The following is a 14,867-nucleotide window of genomic DNA, read 5'->3' on the forward strand; positions in this document are numbered from 1 at the left end:
ACTTCTTTCATTTTTGAAGCTCTAGTAATTTCTGCACCTCTGCTATGAGCTGTGGCTCTGCGGTGCTGCCCTGTGGCCATCCTGCCCTGTGCTGGAAGTGACAGAGCCCTGGCCATGCTCCCTCATGGAGGGGCTGCCCACTCTTTGGACCAATGTGATGACATTGGTCCAATGTGATGTTTGGTCCCTGGCCCACTCTTTGGATCAATGTGATGACAAGTGGTGTAACACAACAAGGAGATCCTAAAAGTGAATACTACAGGGTCTGTTCCTGCTTAAAAAAGTCATTAAGGAAGGGAAGTTTTGATATTTGCTGCATAATTTTCGGTTATTGTTCCTTTTCCCACCCGTTTTTGATAAAATAAGAAATGCCACTTACGCTGTTAGTAACAAGCCCAACGCTATTAATGAAAAAAAGCTGTAACTTACAGCTGCTCAGGTTGCTTTAATAACATCAGTGCTGGAGTTTTCAGCTAAGGAAAAATGACTTTTACAGGAAGCTATTAAATAAAGAAGTTTTTATCATGGGAACTGTTGTCTTTCTGATGGCAAAACCAGTTTGACTGACTAAAAAAATTACCTCTGGGGGTGGTATGAGATTTTCCTAGGGAATTTAAATGCCACAAGGTATTCTCAGCTTAAAAATAGAAATGTGTAGGTTGAAATGAGTAGCTGAGAGGTATGTGCTGTAGGTTGGGATTTAGCTAGGAATACAGATGTTCACAAATTTAAAAATATACTTTTCCTGATTTAAAAATTACCATGCTCCAGCCTAACACTATTTGGCTTGTAATTATGATTGTTGTCCTATTCAAGTTAGCTTTAAGAATCTCCTCATAACTATTAGGAATCTAATTAGAAATTAGAGACTTCTTTGTAAGGTGCACAGTGCTTGCACGCCTCTTTCTGTACTGGCTCTGATTTGGTGGAGATACTATGAAAAATATGTGTGTTGAAATGGGGTCTCTGAACTTAAAGGTATCCCAACAGGAAACAAGCCTAGTAAATTGTCAGATGATGCTCTCTGGCTATGAGTGTGGCCTTTTCCTTTTTTTTTTTTTTTTTTTTTTTAATATCCTGTGCCTTGCTACCCTGTTTTTACTTCCTAAAGCCTTACATATAATTAAAATACTGCTAATGCAGAATAGGCTTCTCAGGTTAATTTTGAAGTTACTGGAGTTTATGTAAGTGCCTAAAAGGGTACAGCACAGGCAGCGTGCTCAGTGTTCTTGGATTTTTTTAGCCCATATCTTTTGTGCTCAGGTTGCTTGCAATCTCTGATGAGACTGAAACGCAGGTTGCCGTCACTTCAGATGAACTGACCACATGTTCTGGTTTGAATTACTTTCCACCCTTTTTCCTGAATCCTCTTTACCCCCAGATTCTGTCTTCCCTTCATCTCCTTTCTATAGAAACCTCTTTCAACGGTCTTTGCTGACCTATTTCTGCTCAAATTTTAAGCTTTTAAAATTCTCTTCTTTTTCCACAAGTTTTTGATAATGTTCCTTTGAGAAGTTTCATGACGGGCGCAGGCATATCGTTCCCCATTGGTGCTTCAGAACATCCCGCTGTCCCGCAGGGGGTTCAGCTCACCTGTACCTTCATGTGCCTGGGGAATAAACTCATCCATTTTATGACTTCATCTGCTTTTTCTACGCCAAGGGAGTTACAGCCCTTTACATTCTTGACTTGCAGTCAAATCTGCGTAATCGCAGTTTCAAACTGAGTATGCATTTTCCATCTCATGAGGATGAGTCTTTTGGGAATGATACACACATGGCATATGTTCATAGTTATGGCAGAAAATAGCCTCATATTAAAAACTTGTTTGCTTTTTTTTTTTTAATTGAACTTTCTGACAGATATGACCCATGTTAAACATAATTTTAAATGAATACTTCACAATTCACCATGTTGCACTAAAACCCTACTACAAATCACACATACGCACATTAATACTTTTTTGAGGCTTTTCAGTCTGTGCCTTTCAATAATGAAACTGCAGGCATGTTTTTCAGTAACATCAGGAGCAAAGTACAATCCTGGGAAAACATAATAGCAATCTTAGACCTTAACAAAATTTTTGAGGGTTATATAAGCATTTCTAATTGCCACTAGATGCTTGAAATTATATTTTGTATATTCTACTTAAGCATATTATCATTTCCTCTTTTGTGTCTTATTTATATGCCTTACTTTCCCTATATCTATAAAGTTGTTACTGTATCACTCTGCAAACAACAGAAAGGAAGGATAGTAATAGATGAATAGTTAAAAAGTATAAGCACTTTTTTGTCCTATGAATACAGACAGTTTGTTCCCAAAAGTTCATATATGTTTGTGGTATTTTCATGCTGGTGCATGCCCTGCCACACTGCTCAATCACTCCCATCCTCAGAACAACAGGGGGAGAAATGTATGATGAAGAACAATCACATGGGTTGAGATAAGGACAGGGAGACTGCTCCACCAGTTACTGTCGTGGGCAAAACAGCCTCAGCATGAGGGTTATTAATGTAATTTATTATCTATTGCTGACAGACAAGAGCAGTGAGAACCAAAAGCAAATTAAAACAACCTTCCCTCATCCACTCTCTTCTGCTTCTCCTCCAGCAGCACAGGAACAGTGCTGGGGTCAGTCCTTAATGCTTTGTCTGTACTGCTCCTTCTCAGTCCCTCTCTGCCTCTGAGAAACAAAACTCCACGTTTTGTGGAGTCCCCACATCACATAGGGTCCCTCCCATGGGATGCTGTCTTTCCTGAGCTGTCTTGTGTGGGCTGCCCACAGGCAGCAGCTCTTCAAGAACTGCTCCCACTCCTGCAGCCCCCTGCTACCAACACCTTGCCATATAAGCCCCGTATAAAGTCATTCTAGAATTTCTAGATTATTTTTTATTCATGATATAATAGCCAAAGAGAGATTTTTTTTCCCCTTTATTATATGAGAAAGAATTCTACAAATATATACCAATAGAGATGCAAGTTTTTTTTTTTTTTTCCCTTCTCTGTTAAAAGGAAACGTTTCTAAAACAATGTTGAAGCAAGAACACAGCATAGGTCAATAAAATGTTTCCTGACAGGTCATCTCTTGAAGGGCAGGTTGCATTTTTTAAATCCTGCTTGTCTGTAAATCTTTATTAAAAAAATCTGTTCAGCAATCCTATCTGTAAGTATTGCGTGCTTTCTTTACTTGAAGTGGCTACAGTTCATTCTAACAGTAAGAAAGAATGGTGTGCGCATTTGGCATTAATTTATCAAGCACTTTCATCCTGTTTCATTTGTGGGACTGCAAAACACGAAGACAAGGTGAGGGAACTTGTGGAGCAGACAGGAACACTCATGTGGTGTTCATGGTGTTTAGAAGAGGGCATGGTCAGCCAGCCTGCAGACTGGTCAAGGAGTGAGATCCCCATTTGTGTATTATCAACCTCTTTGTGGTCTTTAAAATTGTGTTCCAGAGTCCTGATCCTCTGAGGAAAAAGTAATCAATTCATGTCTCTCAAACATTGGCTCACTATTATAATGTTGGGTCATTCTGAATAAAAACAGAGTGAGCTGTCTGCTCCCTGTCACCTCTATGGGTGAATTCACTCAGTGTGTCAGATAACCTGGATCAATGGATCACTAAGAAGCAATGCTTCTTTATAGTTTATTTATAGAAGCTAAACTGCATCTCAACCAAGGAGCGTTCTGAACTCTGTAAAGCACCTCACAATCTCTTGCATCCATCTAAAAGACTAACTTTTATTTTTGACCATGCTTGTCAGTTTAATTACTCCTGGGTCTCACTCCAAGAATTCCCTCCTTCCCTCCACAGACTTTTCCTCCATCTGAATTTACTATCATCTGGCTGAACAGAAAATAAATGAACCATTTTTGAACTTTCAAGATTTCCAAAAGGTTTTGGAGAATTTTCTCAGCATTTTAAAAGCTAGAATCATGAATCATCATTCAGTGCTAAAGCTTGTCAAATTCAGGGATGCTTTCCAAGAACTTGGTTTAAGTTCAGTGTTTCCTCCACATTTCCTTTCTTTCTTACAAACATTTTTTTCAGCCTTAATACAAAGAGAGAAACATGTTCTTTGCTTGTGCATAATCTATGAGACAGGTAAACACAATTCCTTTCATCTTCATGATATTGTCTTGTGTTATTTACATTCTACATTAGGCTACTTTTCCTGGTTATATGAACATACTGGGAATGGTATTGTTTATATTAATGTAGAAATCAGTTCTGATAACACCTACACAAGATAAATTTCATTACTTAAGTCAACATATATTTTTTATTTTATGCCTGTGTATCAGAATGCTTTTTGTTTTTATTTTCTCAGAAATATTATTCTCCAAGCTATTCAAGGTACAATGTGTTAATATAGGGTTTGAGTACACTGACTAATAGGGGTTTTGTTTCTCTGACACATCCAAAAGGCAGTAATAAGACCTATTGGTTCTTTGGAAAAATAGCAAGGACTTGTAAAAGACTTGCAAAAACTGGCAGCTTTCTGCTGTAGTGACAGGGTATTCTGCTCTTCCAATAACAGAATAAGCTTATGTATGTCCAGAGACAGAATGGGTTCCTTGTAATGAAGGACAAAGCACAGCTTTCAAACGTCTGATTTTAAAAATTTAGGTATTTAAGTATTACATAATTCTTGTTCTAGTAGAAAATAGTGTGTTATAAATTATAAATAATCTTTATGCAGAAATCAAAGACAGTTTTCAGTGAAAGCACAGGGGAGGGCATGCTATAGATTAAAGTAAATATTACCCCCATATAACTGTCCCAGAGTTGAGCTGTTCCTTGTCACCCTTACGGGGAATTGGCCTGTTACTGTTGTCAGCTAAGCTGGGCCATGTGATCGCCCACCTTATTTGCACTTTTACACAAGATAGACTAAATTTCAAGTGGTGAGGACTTTAAAATCCAAAAAGAAAACAAAATCAATCTTTGTGTTAGACCAGCATATGTTTCTTTTGTGAGAAAGAAGAGAGGATGTATGCTGTTAAAAAGAATAGGATATTGTTTCTTCATTTTAAATCATATCTAATGAAAAATGAGTAGTGAATTTTTGTCTTACATTTGCTAAAACAGAATTATGTGTGCTGGGAAACAGTATAATCTACTCAAGGCAAAAGTGAATTTACTGATTTGGAAAAGGAATCTAAAATGTAACATGGACCAATTAAGATGATTTAAAGGTTAAACAAAACAAATTCCATCAGTCCTTCCCAAGTAATGTTCTGCTTAAGGAAGACATTGCACCTGTGAGTTTATAAGTTGCATTTGTGACTGGTTTTAAGCAACTCAAGGCACTGAACTTTAAAAAATAATAATAATAATAATTTAAAAAATTACTTAATTTCTTGGGTGCTGTAAAAACAGTATTTTCAGCAACGTTCTTGTCCTGCATATAAAGATTCATTTAGGTCATCTGTCTGAAGGCATCCCTGCCAGGAAAGCCCTTTCTTCTGGGAGTGTGCTTTGCCTTACAATTAGGTTAAATCTGAGTTTTAGGTTAAATCTGAGTTTAAACTGCAGCAAGCACTGGTAAAAACTCACTTTAATTTTCTTCTGTTCACTTAGTAGAGGCTTAGTCTTTAATACATCTTCCTTTGACTTTTTTTGGTAATTTTGTTACTGTTCACACGCAAGAGTAATTACTCAGCTGGTTAATGAATTATGATGCTTATGTTACAGGGAAACCTCTCCAGATTAAAAATAGAAATTAAATTGCTTGTTAATTTCCTCTAGTGTCAGGTGATGAATATACCAAAATTAAACTTTAGTCATAGATGGAAGCAGCACAGTTGTGAAATTGCTAAACTCCCTGGTACCTGAGGAAGATGGAAAACTGATGTCAAACGCCTACCTTGTTCAGTTCTTCATGAGAAATTAAAAGGTTCATTTTCTCTCTCTGTCACTCAGGAGAGAAGGCTCTTTTGCTTGGATTGGGTTCTTTTTTTCTCCCCTTTAGGTTGTGAAATCTCTGAATTTTGTGATTCCAGTAAGCATGCTTTGCTATCCACTGTCATGAACTATTTTTTTAGGGCTTGTTTCATTAAAGAGGACATCTAGATTAGTTTTATTTTGTAAATTTTGTCTAGGAAATGTATTCAAATCTTAATTGTGTATTACTTGGAAATAAATAATTAACACTAGTTAATAAAATATCTCAGTATTAGTTCAGGTAATACTTAGAATGTACTTTTTAAATACTATTATACTTGTATCAGAAATAATATACTTATTTTTCTACAAATATGCCCTATATTCCTCTGTAAGAAAGATACTGATTATGTTATATCAATTACTAGTTATTAATTGGGTTGCTGATGAATTTATATTAGATTTTTATTTTTCTGAATGTTCCCTAATGCCCTTCATTATTACGTTTAAATACTAATATGCTAGTTGATCAGAGTAGTTTTTTTATGCAAGTGTTCTTTATGAGGGCATTTAGCTGAGACTGTTTAGAAATTATATTGAAAATTATTTCTTTAATCTTTTTTAGGAAGGTATACAATCTTTCTCTTATGCTTGATAAAACTAGGTCAAATACCAAGCAATAAATATTAAATGGTAGGTTAGATAAAACAGTATCTCTATTTGTAATGTTTACCCTTAATCAATTCAGGCAATCTTCAGAAATTTGATTACTTCATTGTTGCAGTTATTACTCATGTATCCTATTTCTAAAATGAAAATTTAGAGTTAAGTCATGAGTATATAAGTTACATCACATGTGTAGCTTTTCAAGCATTTTTTTTTTTGTTTTCCCAACCTTCAATTTATATAATTCTATTCTTAATTGAATTGTATCACTTTCAACTGATTTATGGTATTAGTTGTTTTAGTATTAGGAGCCACTTTTAAGTCCTCCTGATTTCTGGGAATGTTAGATGGCTCAGGTGAAGCCTGAGTCCTATTAGACAACAGAATTGATGCCGCCTTTACCCATTGGTTTGGTTTGCATTTTGTTGCCATTTCACAGCAAGATTTTCTTGTGATAAATGTAATACAACTGATCTTTGCTTGACTGAATGAGTCATAATATTGTCTTGGTAGGATGTGGTACTGCAACAGGAGGAGCTGAAGATGAGGGTGAGGCTGAAGCTGGCTGGATTGAAGGTGCTGCCATCCTTCTCTCTGTTATCTGTGTTGTGCTCGTCACTGCCTTCAATGACTGGAGCAAGGAGAAGCAGTTCCGTGGGCTTCAAAGTCGTATTGAGCAGGAACAGAAATTTACTGTTGTCCGAGGTGGACAGGTTATCCAAATCCCAGTGGCAGAGATAGTAGTTGGTGACATTGCACAGGTGAAATATGGTAAGTTTCGTCAAATCGATAACTACTTTTCTGAACTTTATTTCCCTTCTCCCTTCCTGGCCAAATAGAGGATATTTTGAACTCACTTCACTGGAATTAATTCAAAACCAGAATAATTTGGTATCATTACTATCCATGGTATAGTAATAATTATGCTGTGAGGGCAAAAGAAAAACTTGACCTAAAATACATGCAGTAAAATTACACTTGGTAATTAATTTTATTTTTGTAAGCTTCATTTCCTTTCACTGACAAGGACAAGAACTGTTCTTACAATGGTAATTCTCTTTCATGGAGGATTACAGTATTTGGAATTTTTGGAATCTGTCCAGTTATGAATATGAGGTATGAATATGAAGCAATTTTAAATGCTTTCTGAAAGGGAATCATGCCCCTGTGCTAACCCTAGTTGGTAGGCTGCTCCAAAACTATGGATCCTGTAAGTGTCCACAAACTGGGTGTTACTAGTGGGTGGATGCCATATAATTATATACCATAAGGGATGCACCCCCCTCTTCCTCCCCCCCCCATTTTTCTCCCCATGCTCTGGTGAATTGTAAAATCTTTGCAGGAACTCTGTTAGCTGTGTCTAATTCAACCTGAAAATTACAGCCTGTTCCAACAGGCGTCCAGTCTCTCCTGGGTCAAGTCTCTCCTAGGTTTAGATGCAGGAGAGCATCCAGAGAGCAGAAAGGAGAGAGACTGCTTAACTGTCTATTAGCTGCTGTTTTTTCTTAGGAAGTTTGACAGAACAACCTTTCTGTCATGTTAAAAAGATCACTCCCTTCCTAGTCTAGGTGATTATTCATTGTATGTTAAGTGTGATGCATTCTGATTCTGGTGTAACGTTAAGCAAAAAATATTTGCAACGCAGAGGTTATTCTCTATGAGATTATAATAATGTGGCTGATGTGATCTGATATGGTTGCACTTTCATATTTGCTTTCATTTTACATTTTAATGTAATTATTGTTGTAATTTTATCATAGAAATAATTATGTAATTATAAAAGCACTTACTAAATCACTGGTTTTCCATTGTTTTTTTTTTTTTTTACTGAAAGGTGATCTCCTACCTGCCGATGGGATATTTATTCAAGGAAATGATCTTAAAATTGATGAAAGTTCTTTAACTGGAGAGTCAGATCAAGTCCGCAAATCTGTTGACAAAGATCCAATGCTACTGTCAGGTAAATTTGTCTGAATTCTTTCTGAGTTTATCTTTTATGTACAGCTTTGTTCATGTTTTGTTTTGATTTGGTTCTCTACAGCATCAGGTTTTGGTAACCTAGATATAGCAGGTCTTTTGAATACAGACACAGACCTTGCCAGTTTTTCATATGAGAGATAGACTAATGTTTTCTGATTGTGTGTAATTCTTTCTAATCATGATATTTATTTAATAAAGTGAGAAATGCTGAAAATTTTTAGAGGGAAATGAAAATATAATTCCTGGAAAAAACAATCATTTCAATTCATCATATACCAACTTTAATTTAACCATTAAATTTTAAAGTCTTTCAAAGCCTCTTTTTTATGCATACAGTAGAAACATTAGAGAAAGAAACAACAAATGTGCTAAGAAAGATGGATACACTAAAATATTGACTTTTATGTCAATTTTTATGTTCATAATCTTTGTTATATGTTCATGTTATTCATACTATTTGTATTTTGTAATATAATTCTACACAGTAAATCATTTAAATATACACATATATATATTTTATTCTAAAAATGAGATTTTTAAATAGTCTGGTTCTTAACAGATTTAAGCTAAGATGTGAAGGCATAAAAGCTGCCTGCTATTTTGTCTCATAATGGTCTCATAACAATCATCAATGTATTGCAACTTGATAGAGTCCTTTCAAATACATTTGAACTCTCAACTCACAGAAAGTATACTTCTTGTTGTCTTGTTCGTGTACTCTCACATATTCCTAAATTGAATGAGATCCTTTTGAATACCCATAGATTTCAGTGGTGACTGTGGAAAAAATATAAAGACACTGCCCTGAAAGGCATGATGGGGAGAGAAAAGGAAAGTAGTTGAGTTAGGTGAAAAGAAATTTTTATCCTGCTTCCCAAAGCTTAAACATCTTTGCTAGAAAGAGAGGTTTGTCTTTATGGTTTTACAGTACAGTTTGCACTATTTATATTTCCCTTTTAGTATGTTATCTCTATAGTAATTACAAAAAGGTGAAGAATTAATGGGATATTTTAACAAATGCTACACAAACTTTTGCTCCATATTTATACTAATGAATTTATACTCGTTCTGTGTTAGCAAACCCTTGAACTCTATTTGCTTATGAGTTCACCAAATACTACCTTTTTTTCCAGAGATATACTGCAAAGTTTAATACCCATGATGTTGGACCTGATGTGCCTGCTGGAAATTGTTAGTAGCTCAAAAATCAAAAAAGTTGAAACCCACCATGTCATGTTTGTTTCACAGTAGTTTTAAAAACAGAATTTCTGTTGGATATTAGCATAGAACCCGTATTTTAATAAAACTTCTTTAAAGCAGGGAAAAAAAAAAAAAAAAAGCTGTAAAAAGACCTTAATTTTTCCTTGTCTTTGAACCTGAAGACATCAGTAAATTATTTCCAATTAGGTTTTGGAATTTAGACAAAGATTGTCAGGCTGATGTTTGCCACTGTTCTTCCTCCATCGTCTGTTGGAAAAGAAGACAGTTAGGTTTGATAGAAGAAAGCTAAAGAAAGGTAACATTTGAATTGCAGCCATGGTTTGTTTTTGTGGGTCTAAATTTGGTGAAAGAAAAACACCATGAATCAGGAAGTCTTATTTTCACTGTTGGCACCTGAAACATTTTTAATATTCGATTAGTTTCAATGACATAATTAAACTAAATGAGTTTCTGTGCTTAATGTCCTGTTTAATCATCCAGATAGTCATTTACTGTACTTGAGAAGCAATTCTAAGAGTACAAGTGCTGACTAGACCAGATGGTTCATTTCCATCTGTATATAGCACGTTTGGTACTACCTAGGAAGGCAGAAATGGGAATATAAACTGAAATGAAACTCAACTGATATACCTGAAATGAAAACAACCAATAGTTCCACTGTACTTCTGTCAAAAACATTTCCCTTCTTTTAGGTCACTAATAGAGTTTTGCATGCGTGGTGTAGCACAATGCACTGTATCAAAAGTCAACAGTATTAACAAGCCCTTGGTTATATTAAATTTCTTTACAATGAGTATGGGCATGTATTGACCAAAAGGTGAAGAGAGCTTGGGTAATGAAACTGTCTGATACTCGTCCACCTTTGCCTGGTGGAAGACAGGTTGGCCATGAGCCAGCACTGTGCCCTGGTGGCCAAGAAGGCCAATGGGATCCTGGCGTGCATTAAAAGGAGCGTGGCCAGCAGGTCAAGGGAGGTGATCCTCCCCCTCTACTCTGCCCTGGTCAGGCCTCACCTGGAGTACTGTGTCCAGTTATGGGCTCCCTGGTACAAAAATGACAAGGATCTCCTGGAAAGAGTCCAGCCACAAAGATGATACGGGGCCTGGAGCATCTCACCTACAAGGAAAGGCTGAGAGACCTGGGTCTGTGCAGCCTGGAGAAAAGAAGACTGAGAGGGGATCTCAGCAATGTGTATAAATACCTGAAGTATGGGAGACAAAGGGATATGGCCAACCTCTTTTCAGTGGTTTCTGGGGACAGGACAAGGGACAATGGCCAAAAAATAGAGCACAGGACGTTCTGCACCAAGATGCGAAAGAACTTCTTCACAGTGAGGGTGATGGAGCACTGGAACAGGCTGTCCAGGGAGGTTGTGGAGTCTCCTACCCTGGAGATATTCAAGGCCCATCTGGACGCTTACCTGGGCAGCCTGCTCTAGGGAACCTGCTTTGGCAGGGGCGTTGGACCCAATGATCTCTTAAGGTCCCTTCCAACCCCTACAATTCTGTGATTCTGTGAAAACTGATATGCCCTTCAAGTTCTGCATAGTTTGAAATTCAGAGAAATCCATGATTCCCATATACAGAAGTTTTGTACATGAGTCTGGCCTCAGTAATTATTTAGGGGTACAAGGTGATAATAGTTAACATTGTAAAAAAAATATCTTTGGAGGTTTATTGTTTAAAGCTTTTTTTTTTTTTTTTTTTTTTTTCCCAGTTATTCCAGTTATTTAGATTAATTTGATTAATGAAATTAGTATGAAAGAGTTGCAAAGAGGAACTGACCCAGTGTAGTTCTCACTGAACTGATACTGACAGAAGGTTATCTTAACCTAAGTTTCATCCATGTGTACTTTTTGTTTGTTTGTTTGATTCTTTGAAACAATGAAGAGTCAGCTTATTAAAGAACAAATAAATGAAGGAAATGTCTTGGTTATGGTGCTTTGTTAGGTTTTGTAAATTAGAAGGAAGCTTGATTAAGGAATCGGGTCAGTTACTGCCTGGAGAAAAATAGTTCTGATTCTGTCTTAATTCCTTGCCAGAAAATATTCAAAGCTAAGCTTCTAGCAAAGCAGAAATTTTTAGAACAGAGCATCTAACTTAAAATGTTCCAAATTATTTGGTTATGCTGAAATTACATGTAGATGAGTTTTTGCTGGAAAACTTTTTTTGTTTAAAGAGGATATTCTGATGGTTGTTTCGCTTTCTTAGTGACTTCGGTTACCTTTTAATAATTGCAGTGACTAAACCGTTATTTAGACATGCAGATAGAGAATTTTTGCTCAACTCAAGCTTGCTGGAAGTAACAAAACAGGATAAACACTCAAAATTAGAGTGCTCTGCATTTCTTTCTGTATTTTTTGAGCCATATTTCCAACCTATTTCACTAGTATTGTTAGATTTGGAGGTTTCTGAGCAGTACATGTTTAGTTGCATTTTTGTCTGAAAATGTACATGCTTCAGTGTAGCTTCCTTATCTGTGTAATCTAAATATCTCTTTTCCCACTGAACTGGTCTCCTTATTTTCTATCTTGGAATATCCACTGTTTATTAAAAAAAAAATACTTGGCATGTGAAAAAAATATATATTTTACTAATATTGAAAAAATAGTCTAAAGAGGGAAATAATTCAGTGTATTAGTTCCACATGAAGTTGAAATACATGTTTAGTGAACAGATTAAGTGAAAAGCATGCATTCATTCCAGCATTTCATTTATGTAACAATAGCTGATCAAATTCACAAAGTCTATTTCTTCATTCAGGCTAATATAAATGAATTATAACACCACTTAAATGACGAAATTGCCAGAGTTAGATGGAAGGAGGTTCAGCTTTTGTGATTAGCTTCCAGTAATCCTAACAAAGAGTAGTCTGCTGATAAATTAGTACTTAGTACCAGCTCCAAAGCACGCATTTGTATGCAACTCAACATTTCAGAATTATGTTTTACAAGACTAATGTTAAGAAAAGGTTTAAAAGGTTCAGCATGGCATTTCATGCATTTGAAGACATTTTGCCTTTTCCAGGTGCACAAAATGTAAGCTTGAAAATTGGTGGATATTTGTTTTCTTAATAAAGTTGCCCATATGCATGCCGTATTTTGTGTATATTTATGCACACATTTGTAGTCCAGTACAGAAGAAGACTCCTTCAAAATAAAACATGTATACTAAAAGAAAGTTATGAAATAAAAGATAGTTTTAAATGGTGGCCTTAAAAGAGGTTATTTCAAAAGTTATGCATTAAATTTCAGGCATTTTTTTCTGTTTTGCCTGAGCCAATACAACCTATTCTAATTCTTAAAGATCTTTACTGTTCCTTTTGACTTGAATGTGATTTGATTTTGGTTGTTTGGATAGTTGTTTTGTATGTTTGTGATGATTTGTTCTGTCATGTGAAAGAGAGAAAATGACTTTTTAAGGAATCAAATGGTATCACAGAAATGCCATAGGAGCCATAGGAACAGTTCACAACTCACTAATGTCATGTTTTTTTTTTTTTTTTTTTTTTTTTTTTTTAACATATCTGACTAGTGGAGTATTTTTGTTCCTATTTTTCTTATTTCTGCTGAGTTTTTCTCAAGGTTGTGATGAGATGTTTATGGTCTCAAACTAGTCTATATGCTGTCCTGTGTTTCTCTTTTCCTTTTAAGAACATGAAACTTTGATTACTTATAAGAAGATTTTGATTACAAATATATAGTGGCATTGTTTGAGGACAGCAAATGGATGTGCAGTAATAAGAAAATGTGTTTAAAAAAAAAAAAGGTTATAAGGAGATTATTATATTAATATATATCTATGTATGACAAAGGTTCCTTTTGTCAACTTTTGAGATAACTTAACAAAGAGAAAACATTTAAATGAGAATCATCACCCTTAAAATGCTTTTTTTTTTTTTAAGAAAAGGAGGGGGAAGGAATCTTTCCATGTCCATTCAGGTTTAGTAGGTGTGAAAGCTCAATAAGATTCTTCATGAGAAATTAAAAACACCCCCTATTTGTTAAATGCCACAGACTCATAATTCAATTGGTTAAAATCCATTTTGCAGTAGTTTGCAATAAGACTGAGGATTCTTCTCTATTTCACTGTGGCTTCAGACATCCCTTCCTCCAATATGTTTCAAAACTACAGGCATCAGTGAACAACTTTGCTTTTGTTTCAAAATATTGAGTGATAAGTAATGATGGCATTGGGTAAGTGACAGGGGTGAGATAGTTGAGAATAAACATAACAGAATCTTTACCCTATTAGCCACAGAAGTATTTAGGATGTCAGTTACTGAATTTACATTACTCATGCTGTCAACAGAATGAAAGAAACAGTGATTTCATGTTTATGAAAGTAAATGGGGAACCTTGCATTTCTGACAAACTTTAACTGTGGAGCAGTACAACATTAGTTTTGAAGTGAGGTGAGGATCTAAGAAACAATAGAATTAAACCCAGAAAAGTAGTTTGTCACAAATACCACAGTGACGAGGCTTTAAAGTGGTTATTATAAGCAATAAGAAAGTAAGAACTGTTTATTTGTTTCTTTTTCTTTTTTTGATCACAATGGTCAAACTGTTTCTTTGACTTAAAGACTTGAATTCTTGTCCTAAACAAATAAATTACTTAAATATAGGAGGTTTTTCTTTTTCCTTTTTTTTTTTCTTTGTTTTTCCTATAATGGTACTTTAGTTACTGGATTATATTCTGATTCCATCTGGTCTGATTTTACTTATATCCCACAGATGCATGTCTGTGACAATGACTAGTCCTAATACATAATGTATTTCAAACTATAATACCTACGATAAAACAAATTGTTAAATAAGAAACCAATCTTTGAGCAGATTTAGTTAACCATGTGTTATCGTTAACCAAGTTAACCATATTTCACTTGGATTATAAATATGGGGTTTTTGTTTGTTTGTTTTATATGAATATATATAAACCATTTTCTTCTCACAGCTTTTACTTTGTATGTTATAGTCTGTTTTTGTACTTTCCAAATTATTTCCTCCTTCTTCAAATGCAGGAAAGAACATTTGAAAAACCCCAAACCCAGTAAACTTCCAGCTACTTTCAATCTCAGTTTACCCTGCCAACTTCACATAGAGAAATAAT

General features: G+C 35.3%; 1 protein-coding gene across 24 annotated transcripts in view; it reads left to right on the forward strand.

Annotated features, from left to right (window-relative positions):
• Positions 1–14,867, forward strand: part of ATP2B2 (ATPase plasma membrane Ca2+ transporting 2) — a 421,948-nt gene that overhangs the window by 308,731 nt on the left and 98,350 nt on the right. For all 24 annotated transcript variants that reach the window (XM_068695120.1, XM_068695119.1, XM_068695126.1 and 21 more), the window contains 2 exons: positions 7,070–7,327; positions 8,391–8,516. In XM_068695120.1, coding sequence (XP_068551221.1) covers positions 7,070–7,327; positions 8,391–8,516 — 384 coding nt within the window. The remainder of the gene's footprint in view (positions 1–7,069; positions 7,328–8,390; positions 8,517–14,867) is intronic.

Source organism: Anas acuta, chromosome 11 (assembly GCF_963932015.1).
Source record: "Anas acuta chromosome 11, bAnaAcu1.1, whole genome shotgun sequence".
Classification (NCBI taxonomy): Eukaryota; Metazoa; Chordata; class Aves; order Anseriformes; family Anatidae; genus Anas; species Anas acuta.